General features: G+C 51.3%; 11 protein-coding genes across 11 annotated transcripts; 4 read left to right on the top strand and 7 right to left on the bottom strand.

The window, feature by feature from the left end:
* Positions 1-1,087: 1,087 nt before the first annotated feature.
* Positions 1,088-1,492, bottom strand: PMZ80_010211 (uncharacterized protein; the record flags this gene model as incomplete). The annotated part of the gene is made up of 1 exon (XM_064878602.1): positions 1,088-1,492. One exon carries the CDS (start codon positions 1,490-1,492, stop codon positions 1,088-1,090), a length of 405 nt encoding a protein of 134 aa, XP_064725681.1.
* Positions 1,493-1,902: 410 nt separating this feature from the next.
* Positions 1,903-4,231, top strand: PMZ80_010212 (uncharacterized protein; the record flags this gene model as incomplete). The annotated part of the gene is made up of 2 exons (XM_064878603.1): positions 1,903-2,110; positions 2,163-4,231. 2 exons carry the CDS (start codon positions 1,903-1,905, stop codon positions 4,229-4,231), a joined length of 2,277 nt encoding a protein of 758 aa, XP_064725682.1.
* A 389-nt stretch (positions 4,232-4,620) lies between these two features.
* On the top strand, positions 4,621-5,705 carry PMZ80_010213 (uncharacterized protein; the record flags this gene model as incomplete). The annotated part of the gene is made up of 3 exons (XM_064878604.1): positions 4,621-4,686; positions 4,765-5,076; positions 5,133-5,705. The coding sequence occupies 3 exons, from the start codon at positions 4,621-4,623 to the stop codon at positions 5,703-5,705; spliced, it is 951 nt and encodes a 316-aa protein (XP_064725683.1).
* A 329-nt stretch (positions 5,706-6,034) lies between these two features.
* On the bottom strand, positions 6,035-6,810 carry PMZ80_010214 (uncharacterized protein; the record flags this gene model as incomplete). The annotated part of the gene is made up of 2 exons (XM_064878605.1): positions 6,035-6,736; positions 6,787-6,810. 2 exons carry the CDS (start codon positions 6,808-6,810, stop codon positions 6,035-6,037), a joined length of 726 nt encoding a protein of 241 aa, XP_064725684.1.
* Positions 6,811-8,057: 1,247 nt separating this feature from the next.
* On the bottom strand, positions 8,058-8,630 carry PMZ80_010215 (uncharacterized protein; the record flags this gene model as incomplete). Its single annotated transcript, XM_064878606.1, has 1 exon — positions 8,058-8,630. The coding sequence occupies one exon, from the start codon at positions 8,628-8,630 to the stop codon at positions 8,058-8,060; it is 573 nt and encodes a 190-aa protein (XP_064725685.1).
* Positions 8,631-10,176: 1,546 nt separating this feature from the next.
* Positions 10,177-11,829, bottom strand: PMZ80_010216 (uncharacterized protein; the record flags this gene model as incomplete). The annotated part of the gene is made up of 3 exons (XM_064878607.1): positions 10,177-10,236; positions 10,298-10,718; positions 10,859-11,829. 3 exons carry the CDS (start codon positions 11,827-11,829, stop codon positions 10,177-10,179), a joined length of 1,452 nt encoding a protein of 483 aa, XP_064725686.1.
* Positions 11,830-13,116: 1,287 nt separating this feature from the next.
* On the top strand, positions 13,117-15,216 carry PMZ80_010217 (uncharacterized protein; the record flags this gene model as incomplete). The annotated part of the gene is made up of 1 exon (XM_064878608.1): positions 13,117-15,216. The coding sequence occupies one exon, from the start codon at positions 13,117-13,119 to the stop codon at positions 15,214-15,216; it is 2,100 nt and encodes a 699-aa protein (XP_064725687.1).
* Positions 15,217-15,719: 503 nt separating this feature from the next.
* Positions 15,720-16,352, bottom strand: PMZ80_010218 (uncharacterized protein; the record flags this gene model as incomplete). Its single annotated transcript, XM_064878609.1, has 1 exon — positions 15,720-16,352. The coding sequence occupies one exon, from the start codon at positions 16,350-16,352 to the stop codon at positions 15,720-15,722; it is 633 nt and encodes a 210-aa protein (XP_064725688.1).
* A 1,521-nt stretch (positions 16,353-17,873) lies between these two features.
* On the bottom strand, positions 17,874-19,397 carry PMZ80_010219 (uncharacterized protein; the record flags this gene model as incomplete). Its single annotated transcript, XM_064878610.1, has 1 exon — positions 17,874-19,397. The coding sequence occupies one exon, from the start codon at positions 19,395-19,397 to the stop codon at positions 17,874-17,876; it is 1,524 nt and encodes a 507-aa protein (XP_064725689.1).
* A 2,831-nt stretch (positions 19,398-22,228) lies between these two features.
* SAS2 (SAS complex subunit) lies at positions 22,229-23,521 on the bottom strand (the record flags this gene model as incomplete). Its single annotated transcript, XM_064878611.1, has 1 exon — positions 22,229-23,521. The coding sequence occupies one exon, from the start codon at positions 23,519-23,521 to the stop codon at positions 22,229-22,231; it is 1,293 nt and encodes a 430-aa protein (XP_064725690.1).
* A 363-nt stretch (positions 23,522-23,884) lies between these two features.
* PMZ80_010221 (uncharacterized protein) lies at positions 23,885-25,459 on the top strand (the record flags this gene model as incomplete). Its single annotated transcript, XM_064878612.1, has 1 exon — positions 23,885-25,459. The coding sequence occupies one exon, from the start codon at positions 23,885-23,887 to the stop codon at positions 25,457-25,459; it is 1,575 nt and encodes a 524-aa protein (XP_064725691.1).
* Between the last annotated feature and the right edge of the window lie 130 nt (positions 25,460-25,589).

The raw sequence follows: 25,589 nt of genomic DNA on the forward strand, positions 1-25,589 counted from the left end.
TGGTATAAGCAGCCGTCGGCCTGCCAGAATGAGGATGATGAGGAGAAAGATCAACGTCAAGCCGGAGGTAACCACACCGAACGGAAAGAGCCTATGATATGTGAGCTGTGTCGTTCCTTCTGTAATAGATTCTTCCCGCATACCATGGAGTTCCGACCTCGAGTTGGTTCTGCACCGTCATAAACCACGCGAATATACCCAGCACGGTTGATGCTGCCGCGAGAATGACGAAGATCCAAATGTTGAGTTGTACTTCCGGCCAGCGGTACTTCCGCCGAGTCTCTCGATATACTGTTTCTGTGGCCATTTTGGCTTTTGCAACTTTGCGACGTGTTTCGCTGGGCAGTAACTATCGTTGCTGGTCTGATATACAGCGCAAACTCGTTATGGTGGATCTGTGTCTAGCGAATATACATCGGTGTGACTGCAGCCGAGATATGTGCTATGAGGCTATTGCGGCCTCAGACGGCAGCGCGATGAGTTTTGTAGAATTGCGGAGCGTTTTGTACTTGAGGTGGTGTGCGCCTTCGTTGCGCGATGTTCTTGAGCTGCAATGCTGCTCAAATGATCTGTCCTGGCGCTTTTTGCAGGCGAGCAGTCATAGACAACAGCGAGTGGACGGAACTGCGACAACAGCTTCGGTGATGTTTAGCGCAAATCCCTGTCGGAAAGTGGTCGGAGCTACAGCCCACAAGCCTTACGTTTTGGGCAAGGAAGCTTGAGTGATGCGACAGTCGTTGCAAGCTGGATATGTAATTGAGTATGTGAATGTCAACTTGGTGAGGGAAATGCAGGCCCTCCAACAGAGATGTACTACTGATGAACTGAGTGCAGCATGAGCCAGGGCCGCGCATGGGAAGACTGATCAGAATCGTCATCCTCTTCAGAAGGAAAACAACTCTCGTTGCTGGGCAGCGCAGCCCACAGGCCTAAGGAGAAGCTTTCCGGGGCGCCACTAGCTAATTATGCCATCCCGAAGCGCCCATCCTTGTCGCGAAGGTCTAAGCGATTCCCTTCTTGCCCTCCTCAGTCGCACTTTGTGCAACGTGATCCGAGAAGTCGACTGCCATGCCGGACAGCGGCATTTTTAGAGCTGACGAGCATGAGATCGAACAGTGTCAATGTCGAAGAGGGAGTGCACCTCGGCAATCTTCCCGTCCTTAAAGTCATATATCACATTCTCCACATATGAAAATGGCTGGCTGTCAAGTTCGATACCAACCAGTTCTTTGGTAGATGAGCTGGTCGTGAATATGAGGACGGCTGCAATGTGACTGTCGTCCGCTACCAAACGCTTGATCTCGATATGTATGTCGTTGTTGATGATGTTGCCAAGAAGCAGCTCTTTGTAGCCTTGAAGGCCAAGCTGCTTGCCGTTGTGAGAGACCGTCTCGGAAACGTATTCGTGCATACTGTCGACATCGCCGTTCAGTATAGCCTGTATATAGCTTCGATAGATATCGCGCAAATCGCCAGAAATAGAGGATGACATTACGATCCGTTGGAATTTGGGGGGCGGCAATGTAATTTGCAGATTGCGCAGAAAGCTGCTGATTGAACTTCGAGATTAAAGTTCTACGTGAGTTGCGGACCTGTACAGGCAAGTGCAACTTTCAGATCGTGAAACGTTCCGCGTCGTGACTGCCACACCCCTCACAATTACGCGATGAACGTCTTTCTGTCGCCACAAATTGTTTTAATCTTTCTTATCAGAGCTCGCGTTATTGTCATGTCATGAGGGAGGACAGAAGAGGGAACGAGGGAAGAGGAAGAAGGAAGGCGTTGCTGGGCAACATGAAGAAAAATGCTTGTTTGGGTGCTAGCCCTTTAGTACCAACGCATTCATGAGCTGCATACTTTCGGCGCACCCATACTTGGGCTTCAGAGCATCAGCATAGAACGATGAGTGTCCGAGTAGTAGCTAGGATTCGACCTTTGCTTAAAGCAGAGGCAGAAAAGGATCAAATACTGTCAATACACGAGGCCAACAATGGCAAACCTCAAATTGTTAAGATACCAAATCCCAAATCCCAGCACGAAGAATACAGCTTCAACTTTGCCGCAGCCTATGATGCTACCTGCACACAACAAGAGCTCTTCGATACAGAAGGTGAGTGGTAAGGAATAGCTGCTGTTGACAACGCTGACGGGCACTCTCTTAGTGGCGCCGACCATCAAGCACCTCTTCCAAGGTTTCGACGTGACACTCTTTGCATATGGAGTCACAGGCAGTGGCAAGACACACACGATGCGCGGAGGAAAGTCACTGGCAGATCGAGGCATGATTCCACGCTTGCTCAGCAATATCTACCGGAAGAGTAAGGCTCTTGAGAAGGCTAGCAACGGCGAGACGTCAATCAATGTGTCAATGAGCTACTATGAGATCTACACGGACAAAGTTTTCGACCTGTTCGAGCCGCCGGAGAAGCGGACACCCACCGGCCTGCCCATACGCGAAGCTGAAGGAGGAAAGACAGTAGTGGCTGGCTTGTCAGAGGTACCATGTTCCAGCTTGAAAGAGTTCGAGATTCTATACGATAAAGCGAACGCGAATCGCAGTGTGGGTTCCACCAAGCTGAATGCAGAATCATCCAGATCACACGCCATTCTGTGTGTCAAGGTGACCATCAGCACGGCAACAGAGACAAGGGCGAGCACGATATGCGCAATTGACCTGGCGGGTTCCGAGGATAACAGAAGGACAGGCAACGTGAAAGAGCGAATGGTCGAAAGTGCGAGCATTAACAAGTCTCTATTCGTGCTGGCACAATGCGTGGAAGCAATCAGCAAGAAGCAAAGCAGGATACCATACCGCGAGTCCAAAATGACGAGAATCCTCAGCCTTGGTCAGAACAATGGACTGACAGTGATGATACTGAATCTGCCACCTACCAAGGCTTTCCATCTAGACACACTCAGCTCTCTGAACTTCGCCAATAGGACGAAGAAGGTTGAAGTGCGTGAAATCGAGAACGAACCAATCTTCCGGGGTCCTCCCCGACCGCCAACGGCGGCTACAACGAACGGTGGAATGGCTAGGCAACCTCTCCGACCGCTCAACAGTGCAGCAGCAAATGCCAACATCTTGGCCAATCGAGAAGCCAAGGTCGATAAGGAGAAGCCGGCCAAATTGTTCTCAGTATACGCCGACAAGTCGAAGACAACCGCCACTGGTACGGCACGATCAATACCTCAAATATCATCACCTCTCAAGCGTAGTGCGGTGGACACTCTCCCATCCTCACGTCCAGCAAAGCAGTCTCGTCCAGCAACCTCAAATACCTCCCTCCTGCGTAGGGGGCCTCCCGAAACAACAACAATAACGAAAGCAACACTCGACTCCCTTGTCGAAAAGAAAGTCGCAGAGATTCTCGCAGCCCGTGAAGCAAACGTTGCTGCGCCGCAGCCTGTAGTACAAGAACAACATGCGACAGAACGCGAGAAAGCGATCTCGGCTGAGGTGCAAGCTCGCTTAGACTCCATCGAAAAGAGATTGGAAGGTCAAGAAGGTGAGAGGGCCGAGGGGCTGAGCTATCTGTTCATGGCAAAGCAGCATCAAGCAAGAGGAGAAGACGAAGACGCACTGAAGATGTACGAGCTGGCGCAGCCATTTTTCCCAGATAACCAAAAGTTGGAGCGGAAGGTTGAGAAATTGAGGGCTAAGTTGTCAGCCAGGAGGCCGCCCGGGCGAAAATCAGAAGATGAGGAAGCTGAAGGGATGGTCGAAACAGATGCTGAAACACAGCCTATCAGGAGGAGAAAGAAGTCTCGTAGGCAGGAGGTGCAAAATACAGACCAGAGCTATCAGGTGGACGACCAGGAAGCATCTTACCAAGTTGACCACAGGGAGGACGCCGGCTACTCGGACCACGAATCACCTCGACCTCGCAAGAAGGCCAGCAAGCATACTACGAAGTCGAGGTCTAGGACAGCAGTTCGAGCAGATTCGCCAGATCCACTGGTCGATAGAGACGACCAGGAAGCAGAGCACTCTTCAACGGCCATGGCGACCCCCAGAACGCAGTATCTTATCGACATTTTGAATCTACGAAACGTTTCAAAGCTGAAGGCGCTGAATGGGCTTGGCGTGAAAAAGGCAGAGGCTATCGTGCAGCATCTGCAGGAAGAAGAAGATTTGCAGCTCACAAGCTGGCATGATGTGCTAAATCTCGATGTACGAGGAATTGGCAAGAGAAGTTGGGAAGTTATGAGGGAAGGTGTACTGGCCTGAGGTGGGCCCCGTGCTCGAAACGGAGATCACTTTGGTTTGCAGTTTCTGTTCGACTTGGTGTTCCGACAGTCTCGTTCTGCATGCGGAAGTACCTGAGAAAAAGCCATCGACCATGTATTATTTTTTTTTTGCATAGCGACGTGCGTGGGATACCATTATTACTGTGGTAGGTCGGCATTCGGTATATGTCATCATATTGCTTCAAAACAAATGACGATACGTTTTATCCAACATGAAACTCTAATGTTATCTGATCAATCTTGAACCTGCAAATACACTCTGTGACAAATTGACCATCAGCAGAGCTAGCACCTCAATCTCTCGTCAGAGCCGATACCCAAAACCACCAGCCAGCAAATCCATTCTGAGACTATACTCATCCAGCCAGAATGTCTCTCTCCGGAGGGCTCACAGGCGCCAACAAGATCGATGACACTCGATGGGAGCACCAACGGGTATGGCAACTTCATGACTAATCCCTAATTACAACCCAACCACAAGAAAGTCAGCACAGCTAACTCGCTAGCAACCAGCTCGAAGTCGACTCAACACCCTCAGGCGTAGAACCAAGCATAAGCCTCCACTACATCGAATGTCCACCACCCCCATCCCAATCCCCATCCCCCAAAGGCACAATCCTCCTCGTCCACGGCTTCCCCCAAACATCCTACCAGTTCCGCCGCGTCATCACACCACTATCCGACGCCGGCTACCGCGTCATAGCTCCAGACTACCGTGGTGCAGGCGACAGCACCAAACCCTGGAATGGCTACACAAAGGACGTAATGGCGCGAGACCTACGAAACCTGATGGAGAAGCTCGACGTGAAGGATAAGGTCCACCTAGTACGCTCGCTACCTTCCCATTCTCATCTACGATGACACTACTGACTACAACCCAGGTCGGCCACGACATAGGCGGCATGATCGTCCACGCCTACGCAACCCTCTACCCCGAAGCCACCGCCAGCGTAACATGGGGCGAATGTCCCCTCCCTGGCAGCACCTTCTACCACAACACCAAGAACAGCCCCCTGGTATGGCACTTCACATTCCACGCCGTCCCCGATCTCCCCGAGGCCCTCGTTCAGGGCCGTGAGAAAATCTACCTGAAGCACTTCTTCGAGAGGCTCGGTCAGAACCCGGCCGCGATATCAAACCATGATCTCGATGTTTATGCGACGGCGTATGCGCAGCCTGGAGCGATGAGATGTGGGTTTAATGTTTATAGGACGTTTGAGACGGATGGGGAGATGAATGTGGGGTGGGTGAGGGAGAAGGGGAAGAGTAAGGTGAGGTGTTTGGCGCTGTGGGGGGAGAAGAGTTTTGCGGGGGAGAAGGAGGCAGTGGAAATGGCGGGGGAGTTTTATGAGGATGTTGAGTTTGGGAGTGTGGGGAAGGCGGGACATTGGATTGCGGAGGAGAGGCCGGGGGAGTTTGTGGATGCTGTGTTGAGGTGGATTGGGAGGGGGTAGTCGCGGGGCTTGGAAGGGCCGTGTAGATGGTAGATGGCTTCTATCATGCGTTATTCCTCCCGGTATTCAGGTCCACAAGTGATGTGATAGTTTTACGGACCCGGGCAACTCTGTGAGCTGTTGCATCGGGCACGCTGTTTCACCAAGGAGTGGAGCACATTAATGAAGGAATGCATATCTTCCATAGAGCTCGCTAGACGGCGTGGCGGGCTTAGAGCATTGCTCTAAATGACCCGTTCATATGACCCATCAATTCACAAGTCCACACGAGAGACCTGTCTCGATCAACAAGCCCTCCAACGGCAGCCAATATATGCCCCTACCCTCCGTCAATGCATCCCCGCCTCCCTCCACCAAAAGTCCGCATTCTCATGAGTCCCAGGCCCCTTCACCCCCGCCTTAGCCCTATTCTCCGCCTTAACCCCATGATCAACACCATACTCCTCGTTCCTCCCCGCCAGCGCCCGCTCAAGATCAATCTGCTTCCCACTGGTCACACTCCCCATCAACACCGGCTTCCCCAACGGCAACTCATCACCCCGATCGACCTGCCACGTATGCCACGTCTTACCATACAATCCCACGACCTCCCTCATCGCCTCGATTTCTTTCTTCTCCCATTCTGACTCGGAGGGCTCGGATGAGGGTTTGATGACACAGAGCATGCCCGAGGTGACTTCGTATTCGTGGCTATGCCAGAGATTTTGTTCGGCTGGGTCGAGGGTCAGGTAGACGTGCTTGGGGATCATGTATTCTATGCCGATTAGGCGGGCGTCGGCGCGGCCGGAGTCGTAGATTAGGCATTGGCGGAGGTCTGGGGTTGGGTTAGCTGTGTTCTTCGTGGGGTGAGAAGGGTGTTGGAGAGGGGTCGTTGATGGTATTTGGCTTGGCTGGTTGGCTGGCTTACCCTTCCGGACATGCGAGCAGAAGTGGTGGGCTTGCACGTAGCGTGTCTCTCCTCTTCGAGCTTCGTCGGCGTAGATGTGGACTGCGTTGAGGAACTCGCAGATGTTGTGCAGTGGTTTGAAGTCCTTGTTTGGGTCAGTTGTCGTTGCCCAGTATACGGTAAAGAGAGGCGTACTGGGTTCACGCTGCCTGATGACATGTTGTTTGATGTTGTTTGGTCGTAGATATGAAAGAGTCAGCGTTGAGTATATGTGTGGTGTTGAGTAAACTGGTGTAGAAGTGCTTGAATCATGCTGAGGAATGGTAGGCGATAGCTGACTATTATATACAGTGTCAGTGCTCCCTTCATTGACGGTATCCTTGTCGCCATCCACGTCATGGTCGCCAACCATCAATGAAAACTGCTGCTGCCAACCGACTGCAACTGAGGAGTACAGTGGATTTCAAGGTTCTGATAGGAAATCTAGTGTCCGTGGTCCCTCACACTGCTGGAGTACAGGGGCATGAAAGTCTCCGATCCCACGTTGACCCTCTATCACAGTATGCCTGAGGTTAGCGAGTGCATGTGAGGACTTAGCGGACTCTCGGCTCTGTCCCGACCATTTCAGGAAGGGCACAAGGTCAAGGCGATTGGGACGACACCGACATGGCTGCAGTGTTGCCGTGCATCATGAGGTCCCCGAAAGCCAAGACACTTTCCACGTGTGAAGTGAGACTCAGGAGGACGCCAGCGACAAGAAACGTGCAGAAACAGAACTTTATGCCATGCGTACGGCCACGTGCTTGGATATCCATAGTGAACATGTTTGAATTCCTCGAATCGTCCATATTTGTGTAGATGCCAAAGCACACTCAGGAACATATTCATCATTTGAACCATGACCCGAACATAGTCTGCCACTAGTACCATCCGTCAGTTTTCCCACCTGAAGTTCCAGGTATGCTCAGGAATCTGCCTTTGCCGCCTTGGGAGGGTAGCCGTTGCCGTTCACTTCGACCTTAGGCTCGCAAGCACACCTCTCCTCTTTTGGCACGGAATCCATGACTGCTGGAATATGATTTCCACATCCCCACCAAGAAGATTTCCCTGCTCCGTATCAGACATTGTGCTAAGGTGAGCGGGGAATTCTCAGGGTCATACCGCAACTGCTGCACGTAGCTTTCTTGCACATTTCAAGGGCGTGGTATGGCTGTGACTGATGATGTTCTTCTGCCTTGTGAAACTAGTTTGACCTGAAATCATAGATGTTAAAGCCGGATACTGCGGCTTTATGGTTCTTTGTATAGTCGAAATGGGGGTATTCTAAATCGGGCACCATCGATGTGGTGGTCGGCGACCGAAGTCGGGGTCCAGTAGCATGTGGTGATTGGCTCGGAGACATGAAATATACCCCGCCCAGCGTTCAGAGTCCTTGTAAAGTATATTTCAAGGAGAACAATATGCCTTCAGCAGATGACAGCCCTGGATCGTTGACTTGGCTGCTGGTGCACATAGGCCGCCAATCCAATCCCCTCTCCCGTTTGTTGCAGGTCCCGCGTCTTTCTTGATTCATGTGATTCACCTGATTCACCTTGTTGACGAGACTGGATGGCAGCTTGATTATCGTGGAATCGTGGGTGAGCTGGACTATCGGCATTAACGAGGTAGCCGCTCTCCCAGCCGTCAAAAATAGAAATACCCCTAATAATTCGCCCGACGAGTTCATCTTCTGTGATTTTCTCCTTGAATTCTTGTAAACTCCCATACATTTCTTCGTACACATGATAGAAGTCTTGATTGTCTTTTAGAACCCAGAAGGTATCATCCCTGCCATAATCGTTGAGACGTCTCAGTAGTGGTCCAAGACCACCGATCTTTGCTTCCAGTGCGAGGTTGAACCTGCTATTGGCATCGAAAATATCGGACTTCAAGCGGTCAGGGTTGCTCGTCCATCCTTTATGTGGCTCGGACCCAAAACAATCGTTCCACAGCTCGAAATTCCAGTATGGAGGCGGTCTACAGTTCTTGGGATTTATCATGTTTGGAGCTGCTGATATGGTCACTAAATTTCTTCTGTTATGCTTGCCGCAAGCTTGTACCGTCGATCTGGGTGTGTTCATGGGAAGTATTCGCAGCAGTTGCGAAAACGTGACCATATAAATATACTGTGCCATCTAAATACCATGAGTCAATAATAGGGTAGAGGGAAGCCGGCACGCTATTATTCATGAGCTTAGCTTGGCGCCATCAATCTTTCGGTACCGCTTCGTCGCATTTTTCATATGCAACTCAGCACGTAAAGTAGCCGGTTGCTGCAATCACGCTGTCGGCGTGCTCCTTGAGCGCAGAGTTTCGCGTAGCGGACACAGCTCAGGGGAACCAAGATATGCGGCGCAGTGGCAGCCACGACACGATTCAGACATCTGATCGCGACTGTGTTCGAGGATCCGTGCCGGCTGCACTCTCGTGCCCAAAACTAGCTGTAGAAGATCTGGAAGGTGCAATGGCGTGTTTAAGACAGCTCTCCATGAGCACAGACAGTCTTCGCCAGTTGAAGACAAATCAGTCGTCCAAAACTTCTGATGGCGAAAGTGGGAGGAGAGGGCAGTCTGAGCTTTGCTTGTTGTCGAAGCAGTACCCTCAGTGACTCCGAGTTGGCAATTGAACGTGAGCCATTCAGCAGCCTCATGCTTATGGCCGTGTCAAGTCTCCTTTGCAGGACTGCACGATCCCACTATTCTGTTGCCCGGCTTGTCCTGAGCTTCACGGCCGGTAGTCGCATCGTGATCAGATCAGATCAGGGTAGCTCACCCGTGTATTCTCGTTGAGCGATGTCGCAGAAACCATCTTGCGAGCGACAACGAGTAGGCCAGAGGAAGTGAAGTACATGTGGCTACTACTGAACAAATGCAAAGACGACTCGAGGCTTGTCAGGGGTGGTATGGTGCAATCCGCGCTAGTACACGTTAGGTGTTCAGTGCGAGGAGCAGCAATTATAACAACACCCCAAGCACCCCAGCCCTAATCGTTGCGCTGCTGATTGTATGGATCAAGTATGTGGATCTGAAGAGCACTGCTCTTGAACAAGGACGTCCAGGAGACATATGCAATGTCTGCTAATCTGGCCGAAATAGTCTCAACTCTTTACACCTGTTGAACAGCTCGTTTCGCACAACGACAGGTCCGAGGCGGCCTTAGAACAAGTCGAAACAACTGGGTAGGGATGGCACTGCTGTTCGATTTCACTTCTATACATGGTGACCCTTCGGATCTTATGTTCCATGCATGCGTCGATGCGTCTGTCAACATACTCAGATGTCAGTCATATTCATCACTACCGCTTCTTCGTGGCGCTGGTACGCCTACGTTTACGTTCGGCGTATGCAGTACTGATAGATATGTATACATGTACAAGAGGGCATAGAGCATGTAGCAGTAGGTATAGCAGGGTTGATACGGGGCAACGCGACATGCGGTTTCGCAATGGTAAGCAGGCAGTGGTCGAACATGGCGGAACTTATTCGTGTGGCGTTGTAGGACATGACTACCGCTACTACAAGATGAAGAGGAGACCAGCCAGCCACATCAGTACACATCCTCGTCCGACGATTCTGATGTTGATGAATACCTTGGTGGGCGTTGGTACTGTCGTGGGGTTAGCTGCGACCGGTTCAGAGAGCAGATGTCAACCTGGCGTTGCGCATACCTTATCTGACCTGTATGCGGGCACTTTCTGGACACGAGCGCGCTTTTCTCTGGCCTTCTCCAATAGTGCGAAGGCCCTGACTAGTGATGACTGGGGGCTCTGACTGGGCGCTGCCTTAACAAGTCTCGCATCTCTTTTCCGCGCACGATGTCGTACATCCTGGCTTGGATGGTCTGTCTCGGTCTGCAATTTGCGCCGATCAGGACGTTCGTAAGGTCTATGCTGGTACTCTGTCCATGCAATGACAGACCGGCCATCCTTCGATCGCAATCTGGTCACAATATCAAGGTTGATGTTGCGAATTCCTCCCAAGCCAGTACCGAAGCCTAGTGCATCCGGCATGTGCCACGACGGCAGAACGAAAGAAGAGGTGTTGAAGTTTGGTCGTTTTGAGATGCCGTAAGCACGTCGACAGTACGGACTATATGGAGTCAGCGAAGATCGATCAAGAAAGAATGGCAGTACGCTGACCAGTAATGTGGGCTAAAATCGTCCGAAGGCCGATATATACGTGATAAATTGTTGGTGCAGTCGATACAACGGTGGCGACCAGCTCTGTACATGATTGCCATATAGAACGTCGATCCTGCTATTGTGTCCCGGCTTCGAGCGTGGCAAATTTTTGATATACTCATTTCTGGACCGTATCGATGATGCACAGCCAGAATGTACCTTCGGCCGTCGACAAGACGCTCAGCGGTCGATCCTTCGTAGTGGCTCTTGAAGAAGCCTTTCAGTATGTAAACATCTGCCAAGTAGGCCAGCGGAACCTCGCGTGAGTTATCATATGCATCGACGAAGGTGATGCAGTCGCCAGTAAGTTCAGAGGGCTGAACCCTGAGATATGTCCTGTGTATGATACTCGAGATCCACGCTGCGACTGCGGCCGTGAAATAGGGAAACATCGAGTGTCTTTGCAGCTTGATATATGCTTCGATGACTGCTACACGCGAGGCCGCTCGACGGGTAAGCAAGGCGCAAAGAAGAGTTAGCACAGCGAGAACCTCCTTGAACGGAAGTTCTGCTTTCTGATACACAGCACCCAGCCTTTCTGAAACGGCAACTGTCCCACTGGACATCATATTACTCTGCCGAAGAGCTTCCCAGTTGTTCGGAGGTTCGTGCACGAAAGTGTTCCTCTGCGATGGCTTCTGTATACCAAGGGCCAACCACAGCTTGTTGCGCACCAAGCCAGCGAGTTGCTGCCATGTTGCATTGTCCAGCGCTGCTCTACGCGCGCTCAATGGAGCAATCTCCTGTACTGAGTTATGAGCGCCTGACCCTGCATGTAGTGTTCTGATCCTATACTCTTGCCGACCATTATCTACATAATTTCGACCTGACGAGTGCTTCAGAAGCTTCACAAGCTGAGGTATCAGAACAGAGATGTCTTCGAGCACAAAGGTTGCGTTGGCGACTTGGATGTTGTCCCCGTATCTGTGATTGTCGCCTAAAATCGTTGTTCCTGTTCCTGATACCGTGGTAGATCCGTACGAATGGCCATCAGTTGAGGTCCGGTTGACGGCCGTCATGACATGCTCGAGCGGTCCGATATTCAATGAAGCTGTTTTGCATTATCGCTAACACAAAGTCGAAGCCAGCTCCTGTCCGAAAGGCACGAGGCATCGTAGTATCCTGACCAGGTTGTGGCGCAGATCACGGTGGTCAGGCTGAGTTACTGTACCTGCATGCGCTCGGCATGATTTTAATTAGTTCTCCTTGAATATCCCGTACTGATTTCCTTGCATGACAGAAATCTTCGCAGGGCATGTTCAACACCTGAGTGAGAGATAAGTTATCAGCCTCAACGGGAGCGAAGTACTTGACGAAACTGTGCTGGAGGTGCGATATTCCGGAGTTGGGGTTCAGTATCATAACGCGCTGTGCCCTTCAAGTTGAAGGACGCGTTCAAGTCGTATCCACATTGCATTCATCCACTGTTATCAGCATTCTGCAATATCTTTAATGAAGGATGTTTGCCCTGAACAGGTATGGCAAGTGGTGTCAAGACACTACAACGCCCCATACACATTTGGAGGCAGGGCACCTTGTTTAAGCCGCATTAGGACCGCTGCGAGGGGCAAAGACGCGTCAAGAGCATGCGGAAGCGGCGAAGAAGTCCTCTGAGGTTGGCAACAACGATCGTGTGCATAGGCTGTTACTTCAATGGCCTTTCCGTGGGATGAAGAGGTAAACAAGACGTAACCATGGAGCAAAATATCGAACTCGAACCAGGTCTTCGGAGTGCTGCTCGTCTGATGGTGAGCACAAACCGCAAGCACTAACAATGGCAGATGACAGAGCAGCAAACCTTCTTTGAGAGGTCAACTCGCGCATCGAGACTCTGTTACAAGAGGAAGGAACCTCGCGCCTGAAGCGGGAGCTTCAGCAAGCCAGCCTTGCTGGAGTAGCCATGAGATTCTGTGTACCTAATCGAGGAGGGCTCGTGCGTTCGTAACCTACGGCTCTACTCGCTAACACATCGACTAGAGATCGAGGAGAACAGGACGAGCTTGCGGATGCCATATTTCGTGTTCAGTCCGACCACGGGGGCTGGAAAGTACCATGCTGCAGCTTGCTTCCTTGAATGGAGAAAGAAAGCTCGTACTATCTGTCCAGCTTGCTACCAAAGACAATCTCAGTACAATCTTGGATTGCCCTCATTATTGTAGCAGACGTTCAGTCCTGGTTCCAGATAGTTCTTGAATACAGCATTCGGGAGCACTGAACTTTGTGTGAAGGACTTCTCAAGGTAAGTCTCTCACACTAAATTCTTATCGTGAACGATCAAAGAACATATCGAGAACCTCACATCAACCATGAGCGGAGAAGTAGCCAATACTTCAGGCAGTGGCGTCAGCACTACCTGGGAAGTAGGCGGGACAGTTTTCAAAACAGTTGAGTTGCTACAGAATCTTATCAGAGCTGCTACACAGGACAATGTACACCCGGGAGCGATTCTTGCTGCTGAGGCCCTTGGCTCAACCCTCCTGGTCTCACCAGCACGTATCGCGGAAGCTAGCAACGCTCTAGGAGCGAATGAGTCGAGCTGGATCACGCGGACTCGCATTGCAGTCGGCTTCGTCTATGGCAACACACAACGAGCTATGCAGAAGTCCACATCCTTGGTCAAGTTCTTTGCCCTTTATGCGGCACTTAGACTCAAATACGAGGATGAGGAGATCGGCGACCTTCTCTTTCAGATGATACATGCAGCTGGTCTCGGCGACAGGCATCCTGTCTCGCCAGAGCAACTGACTCCCTTACTGAAGCTGGTTTCCGGTCAGGCACGACAAATCATGCCATATGATCTGGGAAACAATATATGCTTGAAGCTGGGACAATATTATCCTAGGCCCTGGCTGTATAATCCCATCGAGCATGTAATAGCAGCGAAGTTGTTGGTAGGCGTATGCAAAGAGATGCGGGACGATGCAATAGCCAACGTATGCGTCGTAGGAAGTGACGGTGGGCTTTGGCTGGCCACAGCGCTGATGTGGTGCTTTGGCGAAGAAGCTTGTTTGTATATCAACGAAGACCTCGCCATCGGCAACCCCACAGCAAAGCTGGTGGTCACTCTTTGTGCAGAGTCAGAGGCCGACTGGAGAATTAAGACCTGGAGAGAGATATCAGGACTGTCGACATTCGTTGTGCAGTCAGGGGACCACGTTGAGGAGGACACCAGTTATCTGGAAACCAATCAGGTGCTAACAACGGATCTGAAGCAGTATTTCGAGGCTATCTTTCCAACACTCTGTCACGATGAAACATGGGGGGACCCTGAATCCATGAAAGCTCCCTACCCTCCCAGCACGTTGCAGGATCTCTCCTGGTATGCAGATGGACCATCAGCGCGAGCCACATCAGAGCTGACCGGCCAAGTCGCAGTAGCCTTGACATCTCTTCTGGTGAAGCGAGTCAAGTTGGTCCCCCACCAAATACCGGCCACCTACGAGGGGCAATGCGACTCATTGTCTAAAACACAAGGCAGAGATCGAAGCCTGTTGCGTTCCGCTATGAAGTTATGCGAGTTAGTGGACTCTGCACTCGTCTCAAACCCTGCTAGCTGCCTTACTCAGTATGGTTGGAGCATGGCGGAGTCGAACATGACTCTACATGAGGATCTACAGATGCTGATTACCAAGTTCGAGGCAGTCACAGACTGGGATGAGTTCCGCTTCCGTTACGACATCACCGATGTCATTTCTCAACGCCCTATCATTGAAGACGTTCGTCAAGCGAGCATAATTATGAGGCATGCGACTCACCTTGCAGTGGATGCAATTTTAACATGCGTAGTCCAAAAGCCGGTACATGGTCGTTATGTTAGAATTCGCGATACCGAGCAGGAAGAAGGCAACACAGCCCGGCGCTTCAACGAGCTGGTAGCCGGACCTATGCGTGTTAGTACTTTCCGTGAGAACGTGATGGACTGGCTCATCCCAGGCGCATCGAAATCAGATCATCAAGATCTAGTAAGAAGTGGGAACGGCATTGTGGTAGGCGCAGCGAGTCTCTGGAGAACGAACACCGATCCAAGAGAAGCGGTTGCCATAAGGATGGTCAATGGTTCGATTCAATGGAACGGCAGAATCTTCTCGAGCGTAATGGAAGCGATGATCAGGCCTGCTCGAAATCTTGCTACTGATGACTGCCCCGTTATAGCCGTCGGGACTGTAATGGCAGGCATGCCTCATGCCCTGCAGTGCCCATTCGACCTTACACTTCAGCCCCAGATGAGTGTAGCTGCCCAGCGGTCGATTCTACTATTGCAGACGAGCAGACTCGCGATGGCGGAATCGTTGTCCGCTGGGCTCGAACAATACGCGACCTCTCTGTGTCAGATCGGACATGTCTTCTCTTCGACTCTGGTAACGACGAGGCCGTCAGATTTTTCGCAGCAGGACAAGTTCATTTAGCCAACGAGTGGCACATGGAGATGAACCATGCGGTGACGCACCATCTACTCATCCATAGAGGAAGTGATCGGCTGAGGAGCCTTCGCGAGGCGCTCAACCATGTTCCGTTCATTCTGATCTTTTGATCGCACTCGCAGGAACCATTGATGGCAGTTGAGCGGTGTTCAGATACCTGAGGTGGCCTCCATCACAGTTCCACAGCCACCCGGCATACTTCAGCGAAAAGTTCAGAAACAGTGTTTAGCGCTTGATCATCGTCGTTGGAGCTCAGGACTCAATGCCGAGGCATTGTGATACCGCGCAGGTAATATAATGAGTCAAAGGCGTGTGAAACCTGGCGGGGTCCTCATGTCATGATACCCGACCTGTTGAACATCGCTGAGAATTATAGCTCTTGTGTCACTGATATATCCCATTCATGCAAATTGTCTGCATCTTCAATATTTTGTAATCCTCAATCATATTCTCGTAAAACCATCATCCATTTCAACCTTCAAACCACCTCAATCCTTCTCCTCCTTTCCCCCACCACCTCCTTGTTCCTTCCTCCTCCTCTTCTCCCCCACATCCCAATTATGCACCCTCGCCGTCGCAACCTCCAACGTCGTAGTCTGCACCCTAATAAACTCTAAATCCTCCTCCGCAGCCCTCAGACTCTCCTTCGCCTTCGCCAGTTTCTCAGCTAACATACCCTCTGCCTCTGCAAGCGGATACGCAACCATCACATTCGCGCCCAGCCAGAGGTATACATCTTCTAATTCGGTTGTGTTTATTGTTGCGTGGGCGTAGAGGGTGTCTTGGAGGGAGTAGGTTGTTTGTATCGTCCCACTACTTGTTCCATTCTCATCGAGGCTGTCCGCGTCTTCGTCCGTGGGAGATTCCTTTTGTGAGCGCAGGAACTTGACGGTATCCAGACTCTTCCGCATCTCAGGGAGTTTCTCGCGGAGGCCGGCGGCGCGGCGCTCGACGTTCTGGGACATGAATTGGTATTTTGAGATCATTTCTTGGAAGCGCTGCAGGGTTGATTCGACTTCGGTGGAGGATTTGACGTAGTCTGTTACGGAGGGGAGGAAGGGGAAGGAGGGGATGCCGCGGGGGTTTGTGGGGGTGTCGGTGGGCGGTGTTGAGGTTGTCATGGTTGTGGGTGGGTTGTGCGCCGAGAGGTGGTGTAGGAGGGTATGGGCTGGGAGTGGAAGTGCTCGAGCCCTTGCTATAGCGGTGGAGGTTGTGTGCTAGGTTGTTTTTGACGGTATGGAACGGAGGTTCCGCGTTAGGGCTGTCAGGAGCCGGGCGTAAGGTTGAATCGGAGCTCTTGTATATAGGCTGTCCTCACTGTCGGATCGAGGTAGGTTACTGCGTGCGATTGCTTGTATCGTTGGATAGCTTCACAGCGCATAGATCCCCACCACCACCACCACCAATCGATGAATGTTTGTCATGTTTGCACGACCATCTGGAAAATCAGGCACCTCAATCTCTTGCCTCGTGGCCTGAATCCCGAGGCACAAAGCTCCGGACAATTTGTCCTGCATCTCGTAACAATAAATCACCGCTATTCCTGCTGCTGCTTCTGTTCCCCTGCATGATGCAGGTCTAAATTCTCCATGTGTCCACTATGTATTCGAACGTGCAGCAACGGTTTGTCTTTTTCCGAGTCCTGTATCCGCAAAGCAAGGTCACTCCTGGCTTCGCAAGTTGATGTAAGTAAGAACCGTGAGTCAATCCTGAGACACTAGCATCTCCAGAAGAGCCGATGCTCACCAAAGACGGAAATGCTTGAGACCTCCACCTTCCTGGCATGAACTTCTGCATAAGTACATCTCCATCGCGTCCATGTCGGCAGCATTATACCGATATGTGACTTTTCCGGTATGCGACGAAGGAGTCGAGGGTGATTCTGCGCGGTGGAAACGGGTGGGATTGTGCATACATGGCAGATTGCAAACGCCAAGGAGCCTACAGTAGGTTGGTGGCCTGAAGCTAGGTACCTAGGTACTTACGCCATGGCTTATGTAGCAGGGTACAGGCGGTATCTAGCGTGAGCGGCACGAACACGTCGTCCAAGAAAGGAATCGGGAAGCAGGAGCGAGCCGCGACACGTAAAAGTAAATTTGTTGAGATTCTTGTCTATGAACACGGCTGAGGTGCAGGGAAGATGAAACAGTGGCGGGAGGAGAAAGCGGGAGGAACATGCGGGAAGAAAAGTTCAGGTGGAAATTGACGACAAGAATGTTGTCAGATTTTCATGTGGTAAGCAGTCGCACCCGAGGACTGCCTCGAATCGTGCTTACCAAAGTTCAGATTCTGTAGAAGCCCTTCAGTACATCCCAAGCTCATCTGCCAATATAGTAAGTAGCTCGTAACAGCTTCGTATCTCCTCTAACCGCTCCACTCCAAGTCTCCTATGGGATTTGTAAGCTCCTCCAGTTTGCGTCTTTCGGTCCTTCCCACCAATGCATGCCTTTTATGCCCGTGAGAGCGTCTCGAGTCTTGTGTAGTGGTAGTAGTAACATACACTTTTGGGAAAGAACAAACCAGTCCAAACACCATCCATGATCATCAATAGTCGTGATAGTACATCCCAAGCATCACCAAACCCCAAGTCGTGAAATCGTCATATGCCGCCCTAACACCGATAATGCATAAACAAAGGAGATCTATCGTGCATTTTGTTGCTGTGCTTCCCATGCTTTTCTCTGCCGTCTCATTGCTTCCTGGTCGAAATTCGGCATGTCGTCCATGTGGCCATATGAGCCATTCCGGCTGGGAGGTCGCGATGTACTGGTTGATCGGCCTTTGCTGGCTGATCTTATGTTCTTGAGACTTCGCTTGAATCGGAGACCGCGACCTGGTGTGGCTGGTGGTGATTCTGCTTCAGCCATGGGGACATCTTCGAAGCTGGTGTTGATTGTCTGGCGAGGTTTTGACTCCTCACGCATGTTGCCACGACTGCCGATTTTTCGTAGCTCACGTGCGATGCGCTCCAGAGCAGAGCCAGCAGGCTTCATGGTGATCGTGTCTTCATCTTCTGGGGCTGCAGGCAGGCTTTTGTCAAGCTGCTTGTCACGGGAAGTGTGTCGGCTGTGAGTGCTGACACTACTGGTTGTGCTTGTGCTTGGTCGTGTCATATGACTCTGTGCAGAGCTCCGATTCGAGGTGTAGCCACTGGTAGAGCCAAAGGATATGCCAGAATCGACCTTGCGCTTGTGCTCCTCGTTGATCTCGTCGTGGTCGAATGTGGCACTTTTTGGTGAGATCGATCGACCTGTGGTCTCTAGGCACTCATCGATGATCGAGTTGGCCATACGAAGGTAGTTGTCAAGGTCGTCTCGCACCTTAGGCCAGCCAGTCTCCTCTCCTGGTCGTGCATGCTGTGACATGACATTCTTCAGCACAACCGCACCGCTCTTTTCGACAGCAGTGATGTAGCGGAAGAAGTGCTTTCTCTGCTCCGCGACAATCTGTTGAGTTAGCTGCCTCGTTGGTGGCACAAACTGGGAGCTGTTCAACATAGGTGGGTATAGTGTGTTGAGCATAGCTAAACAGTTTTGTTTGTTGAAAGGCTTTAGTGACATCTCATTGACCAGTGCCCAACGCCTCAGGCCAAGGTAGACATGCGTGTAGAGGAAGTCAAGTTTTCGTTCTTTCTCCTCCATAGAACATATCCACTGATATGCGTTAGGATAGTCTCTGGCAATCTTCTCTCGGTCCTGCACATCTTCTCGCTCGACACCAAGATAGCTCAAGGCAGCAAGTATCTCGTTCCTCCGTCTCAACTCGAGGTCTTTCAGGTAGTCGAGTGCTGTCAATGCTTGGGGGAAGTCGACTTGTGCGAGGTCGGTAGAGAAGCATCGTCTGACGAAGCTGGTGATGAAGCTTGGAGGTAATGATTGGGGTTGAGTTGACTGCTGTGCTATTTGGTTCATCAGGTTTGAGCGTAGCTGAGCAGCAGCGGTTGCTGTAGTCATGCTGTTCGGATCTTGATTCTTTGAGATTGGGAAAGCGTTGCCAACCACGTTTGTTGGCGAAGACTTTTGCTGGCTATGAGAAGCAGAGTTCAACGTATACATGGTTCTCAGAGGTATTTCGTAGGTGCCTGGGTAGGTGAGGATGTGCTCCAGCAGCCAAGTGAATCCTGCGCCCTCAGCACTTGAGGCCGTTTGTGTATCCCGTGCAGCCATCGTTGCCTTCCTTCTCGACCCTCCGCTTCCTCCTGCGATTCGTCCGCTAATGTATAACTCGAGTGCCAGTGGTTGTTTGTTCTGAGTGTGAATCGGTCGTCACTTTCGGATGACGAGGTTGGAGCAATCCTCGTGTATTGCACGTTGCTGCCACGAGCCGGCGGGGAGGAGTCTCGGGTTGGCCGCCGTTTGGTCGGTTAAGGAATGTGATGTGTCTCAGGTGGGTATGCGTGGGTTGTTTGTTGTGAACCAGACTTTCGAGCAAACGAAGCCTGGACTCGAGAAATAGGCTAAGGTTCGACTGCCTCTCCCAAGCTGTGCAACTCGGACTCGAATTCAAGTGAATGACGCCGTATCTGAACTGCCGATTTATGGAATGACCAAGACTACATAAATCTTGATCCTGTGTTGTTGAACAGACGACTAGATGAGGTGCTAAAGACTGTGCTCGGCTCCGCAGTAATCAACGGGAAGGAAATGAAGCGATCGATGGAGGAGATGAGTTGCTCCTTCTAGTACCGGCCGCACGGCGAGACAGTGGAAGTGGTGGGAGAGCAAACTTCAGGAAATGGCTGATAACGAGTGAAAGTCTCTTGCGAGCCACTTCGCAATATACTTTGAGGCAGTGGTAACAAATGTCTGGGGTGGTCGAGTCGCCGACTCGGCTGCAGGGATGACGGTGACGGTCTCCTCTGTGGTGGAGTGAGGCTTATTCACACGCGGTGCACTTGTTTTGCAAATTTCTGCCAGCAGGTGCCACAAACAACAACATGTCGATGAAGCAGATGTTTATCATTACTCTCTACATTGTTTTGCATGCTGGCATGCAGTCCTACGTTGAGGAGAGAGGCAAGCTACGAAATATTTCTACCCGCTATTACTCGAAATGGACGCTCTTAGGTACAAACAAGACGGACATTGTGTGAGACTTTGTAATCTGGTCGCCTCTCTGTGTAACGTTCGGGCATGTTCCATCGTAGACTTCCCTCTCGCGTGTGCTGAAAGCGTGACTACTGCTGCAGAAGCTCAGTGCCGCTACGGTATCACCCCTGCCTATCTGCACTTCTGCCATCACAGTTCTCTCCGTCGCTGGAAGTGCATAGAAATAGTAATGCCTGATATGGGCGCTGTGCATTAGGGAAGTCGTCCTTGTCGATGGCTTACTACTTCGACCAGGAAGCCTTGACACTTATTATTGCCCTTGGCCAGGAAAGGCGACGTCGTGTAGTATTAGGTTTTCACAAAAATAAGCTTCACCCTTTTTGCTTTTCCCAGCAGCCAGGATCTAAATCAGACGCTTGTGGCTCGAGTGGACATTGCTCTGCACGCTACTGCCGTTCCCCTGCGCAAGATACCTCAGCGCGCTTTTCGTCGAATCGGAGTCTTGCCGGCGGCTCTCCCAAGCAAATAGAGCGTCACTTGGCCAATAAACTATCACACTTCGGTCACTTATCGACGTGCCGTATGGTGATCACGACCTCCCGAGGGAACTTACCACTTCTTTGGGACGTTGGTCAAAGCATATATGTGTGATCGTTGAGGCTCAGCAACAATATTCCGATGCGTCGTCACAAGTGCCGCATCAACGTCGCTGCAGAAGTGGTTGTCAGGAGACCTCTGTCACCCCACCTCACAGACCCCAACGCCAATACACGAGGTAGCGTTCTCCGTGGTATTGTGCAATCCTGCCGTGCTCGGGCCGGTAGTCATGTCGCGAAATGCCAACATCAAAATCAAGTTCTCGTGCTTGTGCAGGGGAAGTCGGCGTTAAACCCTGTTTCCGAGGCTACTGCGCCATGCCGGGTCGCCTAGACTCTTTCAGACTCTCCAGTGACGTTCCTGCAGGTCTAGCACCAAACGGGTTACTGGATCTAGATTCCTTTAGGTAAAGGCGATGTCAAACGCACAGCTCGAGCAAATCACGATAAAGTTTGTCTGAAGAACGTGCAGTCTGTTACACAAAGGTCTGTGCGCATGCTCTGGACCGAAGGCCATCGTTTTTTGCTCCTCATCAGCGTTCTAACTTGCTAGTCCTCGAATGAACGCGATAGTGATAGCGATAGCTGGTCGACTGGGTCGGTTGCTACTGCAGACGCCAGCGATACTGGCAGAAGCATCCGCAACGTATCTCAGAGCACGCTGAAACAACTGACAAGGGCCATTCGTAGCCTCCATGTCGTCAGTGGAGATTGATGCGCTCAAAACTCCACGCGGAGAACGTTTTTGACACGAGAATGTCCGATGGTGCGACCCGAACTACTGTACGGTCAGGCCTGCGCCGCTGTCAAGTCCGTGGATGGACTTGGTACGGTACACGTCAAAATCTGTGTGTCTTCTTTTAAACAGCTATATAGGTAACACAGATCTCAAGCCTGGCAGCTGCCAGAAGTGGCAGCAACAACCCAGCCAAGTAAGCCACATTGGGCAGGAAACGGACGTTGTAAGGTAGAGCTCTTGTCTGAGTCGGGATCCCATGTTATTTAATCGCATCTTATCTGCGAAGAGCATGCATCTCCTTTGAAACCTTACGCCCAACTGAAGACATCACGGATGAACATGCGTTCTCCAGCGTCCAGGCGAGACCCGAGATAAGACAAGGCTGGGAACGGCTCGCCCAAATGAGCATTGATCACATCCATATGTACTCTATTGGGGACTTTTCTGTCCCATCGCACCGGATGCGAGATGTTTCGTTGCGAGACCCGGTTGCAGATCTCGGTAAAAGTGGTTCGGATAGTCTTGTTAATCGTAACGCGGATCAGTCGATCCTGATGCCGGATAGGGCAGTGGTGGCTCTTAGCCATACACGATATCGAATATGGTCACGCTCCTCATGACTGGACGCTCCCTTCAGCAGAGCTTGTATCGACTGATTCGTCCTCGTTTAAATCACTCAAAGCCCATTCGCCAAGGAAGCCCTCCTCTTTCACAGGACCCACGAGGTCAACATTATTCCGTTCAGCCCACGCTAAGATCTGCGAGCGCTTGATCAACATTGTCGTGGGTAAAGCCTCCTCCGCCAGTTCCGGTACCTGATGATCACCGGACTTCTTCTTCCATTTCCGTGGCAGAGCATCACAAACGCCCATCTCATTCAACGCCGCTATCACATCTTCGGGCAGCACTCCAGTCCTGTCACCAATCTCTTTGACTGTCATCTCCTCTTTGGCAAAGGTTATCCGCTTCTTGGATACATTGCCAAAGAGAGTTTGTCCTTCAGCATCGGCACTCTGGCTCATGAAGAATCGTGCTATCCGTTCTGACCAGAACCTCAGGTAGCTCTTGCGGCCCAAAGTGCTCAGTGGTTTCTCCGGTCCACCAATGATACTATCTTCCCATTCCCACCCACTGAGTTTGTACGAGACAGCCATTAGGAGCTGGCCCAGGTTGCGATGTTGATATGGAGGAAAGATTAGGATGCATGCCAGGTTGTTCGCATCCCATGAGAGGTTCTCCTTTGAGAAGAAACCCATCACCTGGGTTTTCAGCCCAAAGTCACGGTTCGTGCCTGACGAAGTCCTTCGTCTGCCGCGAGTCTTTGCTGCATTCGGTGTTGAAGGATCAGGAGTAGGCGAGTACGTAAGGACGAAATAGTGGAAACCAGCTGTGTCGAAGAAGACGCTCTTCTGCTCGAGAAACAGCTTAGCGAACAAGGAAAGATTCTGACAGTATAGCTTTTCTTGCTCGCCATCGATGTCCCAGACCGTGTAACCACCCCAGTCGTAGACTTTGAGCGCTGTTCTGGGTACAGGCCACCAGTGGTCAGGGCCTGCTTCGTTCTCCTTCACATGCATTTGCAAATGGGACACATAGTCAACCGGACTTATGCTGTACTTGAAGCAATACGGGCAGACATGTAGCTTTGAAATTATGGGAGCAATAGGCTTTTCATGGTGGCCATTTCTGTGCTCGCCATTCGATGATGTTTTGGAAGAATGATGGTCTGAACCAAACAGGACATTTTCAGGGTATGGTGAGAAGTACCACGTGTCGAAAAGCAAGTTCCCAAGCACAACTTTGTCGATGTTACGACTAAGGACTTTTAAGGATGCTCGACGGGTGTGGGAAGGTGATCCTGGTGTCTTAATGATAGGTTCATCTCGAGGCAGGATGGCTTCAGGCATGCCGAAGCAAGCTTGTTCCTGTGGTATTTGACGGCATCTGACACATCAATACTCTAGGCGTAAGGGACGCCCATGTGCCACGATACTCAAGTTCATGGACGAGGAAATGCTTCGTGGTCAGAAAAGGCGTTTGCGGTGAGGTACGATTAGCCAAGGCAGCACTGTGCATCCTACGCCAGGCATCAAGGCTGCATTGTCTCGGGAGTTGCGATGCGATCATGGTCATGCCAGAGTGGCTCTTGCAGCCAGTACATTCGACTGTTCGGGAGTCCTGGCGCCTTCCTCAGTACTATCCTTCACACTGACAAACCTTCCATTCGTTCTTTCATGTCATAAACTTTGGATTGCAGTAGGAGTGTCAAGATGAAAGTTGATCTCCAGAATTTGGCCTTCCTGGCTGCCATCCTCATTGCGCCCGCCGCAGTTCGAGCGGACCCTAATGCCTCGGACGCTTCCATATCAAGTCTCATCGCACAGGCGAAGGCTGCTCGGCTTCAGGGTAACAATGCAGAAGCGCTGACTCACTTTGATGCTGCCGTGAAGCGCGACCCCTCCGATTATATGAATGTCTTCCAGCGAGGCGCAACATACCTCTCCCTTGGGCGAAACAGCCAGGCAAAAGCAGATTTCGACAGCGTCCTCAAGATTAGACCGGGCTTTGAAGGAGCACTCAGACAGCGAGCCAAAATTCACGCTCGTCATGCAGAATGGGTACCCGCCAAAGAAGACTACATGCAGCTTGGGAAGAAGGGAGAGGAGGACCTTGCAAGCCTTGAAGAAGCAGAGGGAGCCATGAGACTTGCAGACGAGGCAGAGAAGCGAGGGGATTACGAAGCATGTGTTAGCCAGGCTGGTGTAGCCATCGTGACTGCGGGCTCAGCCCTGTCTCTACGTCAGCTACGGGCTAGATGTCGCTTTGCGAGGGGTGAGGTTCAGGAGGGAGTCAGTGACCTACAGCACGTTCTGCAGATCCACCCTGGCGATCTCGAGCCTCACCTACACATTTCCAGCATGCTTTTCTACAGTCTCGGTGATACCGAGCGAGGACTCAGCCAGATCAAGAAGTGTCTGCAGTCAGATCCTGATCACAAAGCCTGCAAGGCACTCCACAGGGAAGAGAAGAGCTTGACCAAGACGATGGATAAAGTCACGAACCTCCTTGAGAAGAAGCAGTACGTATCGGCCTCAAAAGTGCTTGTCGGCAATGCTGCCGAGGGGGACCCCGGGCTCCTCGCAGACGTCAAAGCGAACATTGCTTCAGCTCGAGAAGCTGGTTACATTCATGAAAAGGCTGGGTCTGAGCTGTATTCGCATCTACTGGACAAGACCTGCGAATGCTACGTCGGCATGAACAATCACAAGAAGGCTGCTCCGTACTGCAAGCAGGCGCTTGAGCTCAACCCAACGTCTCTGTACGGTCTACTTCATCAAGCCCACTTGCACATGGAGGCCGAGAACTACGATGCAGCCATCGGAACTCTTAACACCGCCAAGGAGAACCACCAAGGAGAAAAGAAAGTGCAAGAAAAGCTTCAAGAAGCACAAATTGCACTCAAACGGTCAAAGACAAAAGACTACTACAAAGTACTTGGTGTCTCTCGAGATGCAGATGATGCGACAATCAAGAAAGCATACCGCAAAGCCACAAAAGAATATCATCCCGACAAGGCTAAAAGTCGAGGCGTCACCAAGGAAGACGCAGAGAAGAAGATGGCCTCGATCAACGAGGCATATGAGGTTCTCAGTGATCCCGAGCTCAAGGCTAGACACGACCGTGGGGATGATCCGAATGACCCGTCGTCGCAACAGCCTGGAAGCAATCCGTTTCAGGGTGGACACGGTGGGCATCAATTCGTGTTCCGCCAGGGTGGCGGACAGCAATTTCACTTTTCTGGCGGTGGGGGAGGCAATCCCTTCGGAGGCTTTCCATTTGGCTAGACTTAGTCTTGCTTTGTCAGGGAGAGCAATGTTCATTCGAGACTGGTGTTGTCAGAACAGTTTAGCACTTGCTCGGACAGCTCATTTCAATTTACTTTGGCACTTGTTTTGTCTACGGTCTGGCTTTAGC

This window comes from Knufia obscura (genome assembly GCF_036327395.1).
Source record: "Knufia obscura strain CCFEE 5817 isolate CBS 148926 chromosome Unknown scaffold_16, whole genome shotgun sequence".
NCBI lineage: Eukaryota > Fungi > Ascomycota > Eurotiomycetes > Chaetothyriales > Trichomeriaceae > Knufia > Knufia obscura.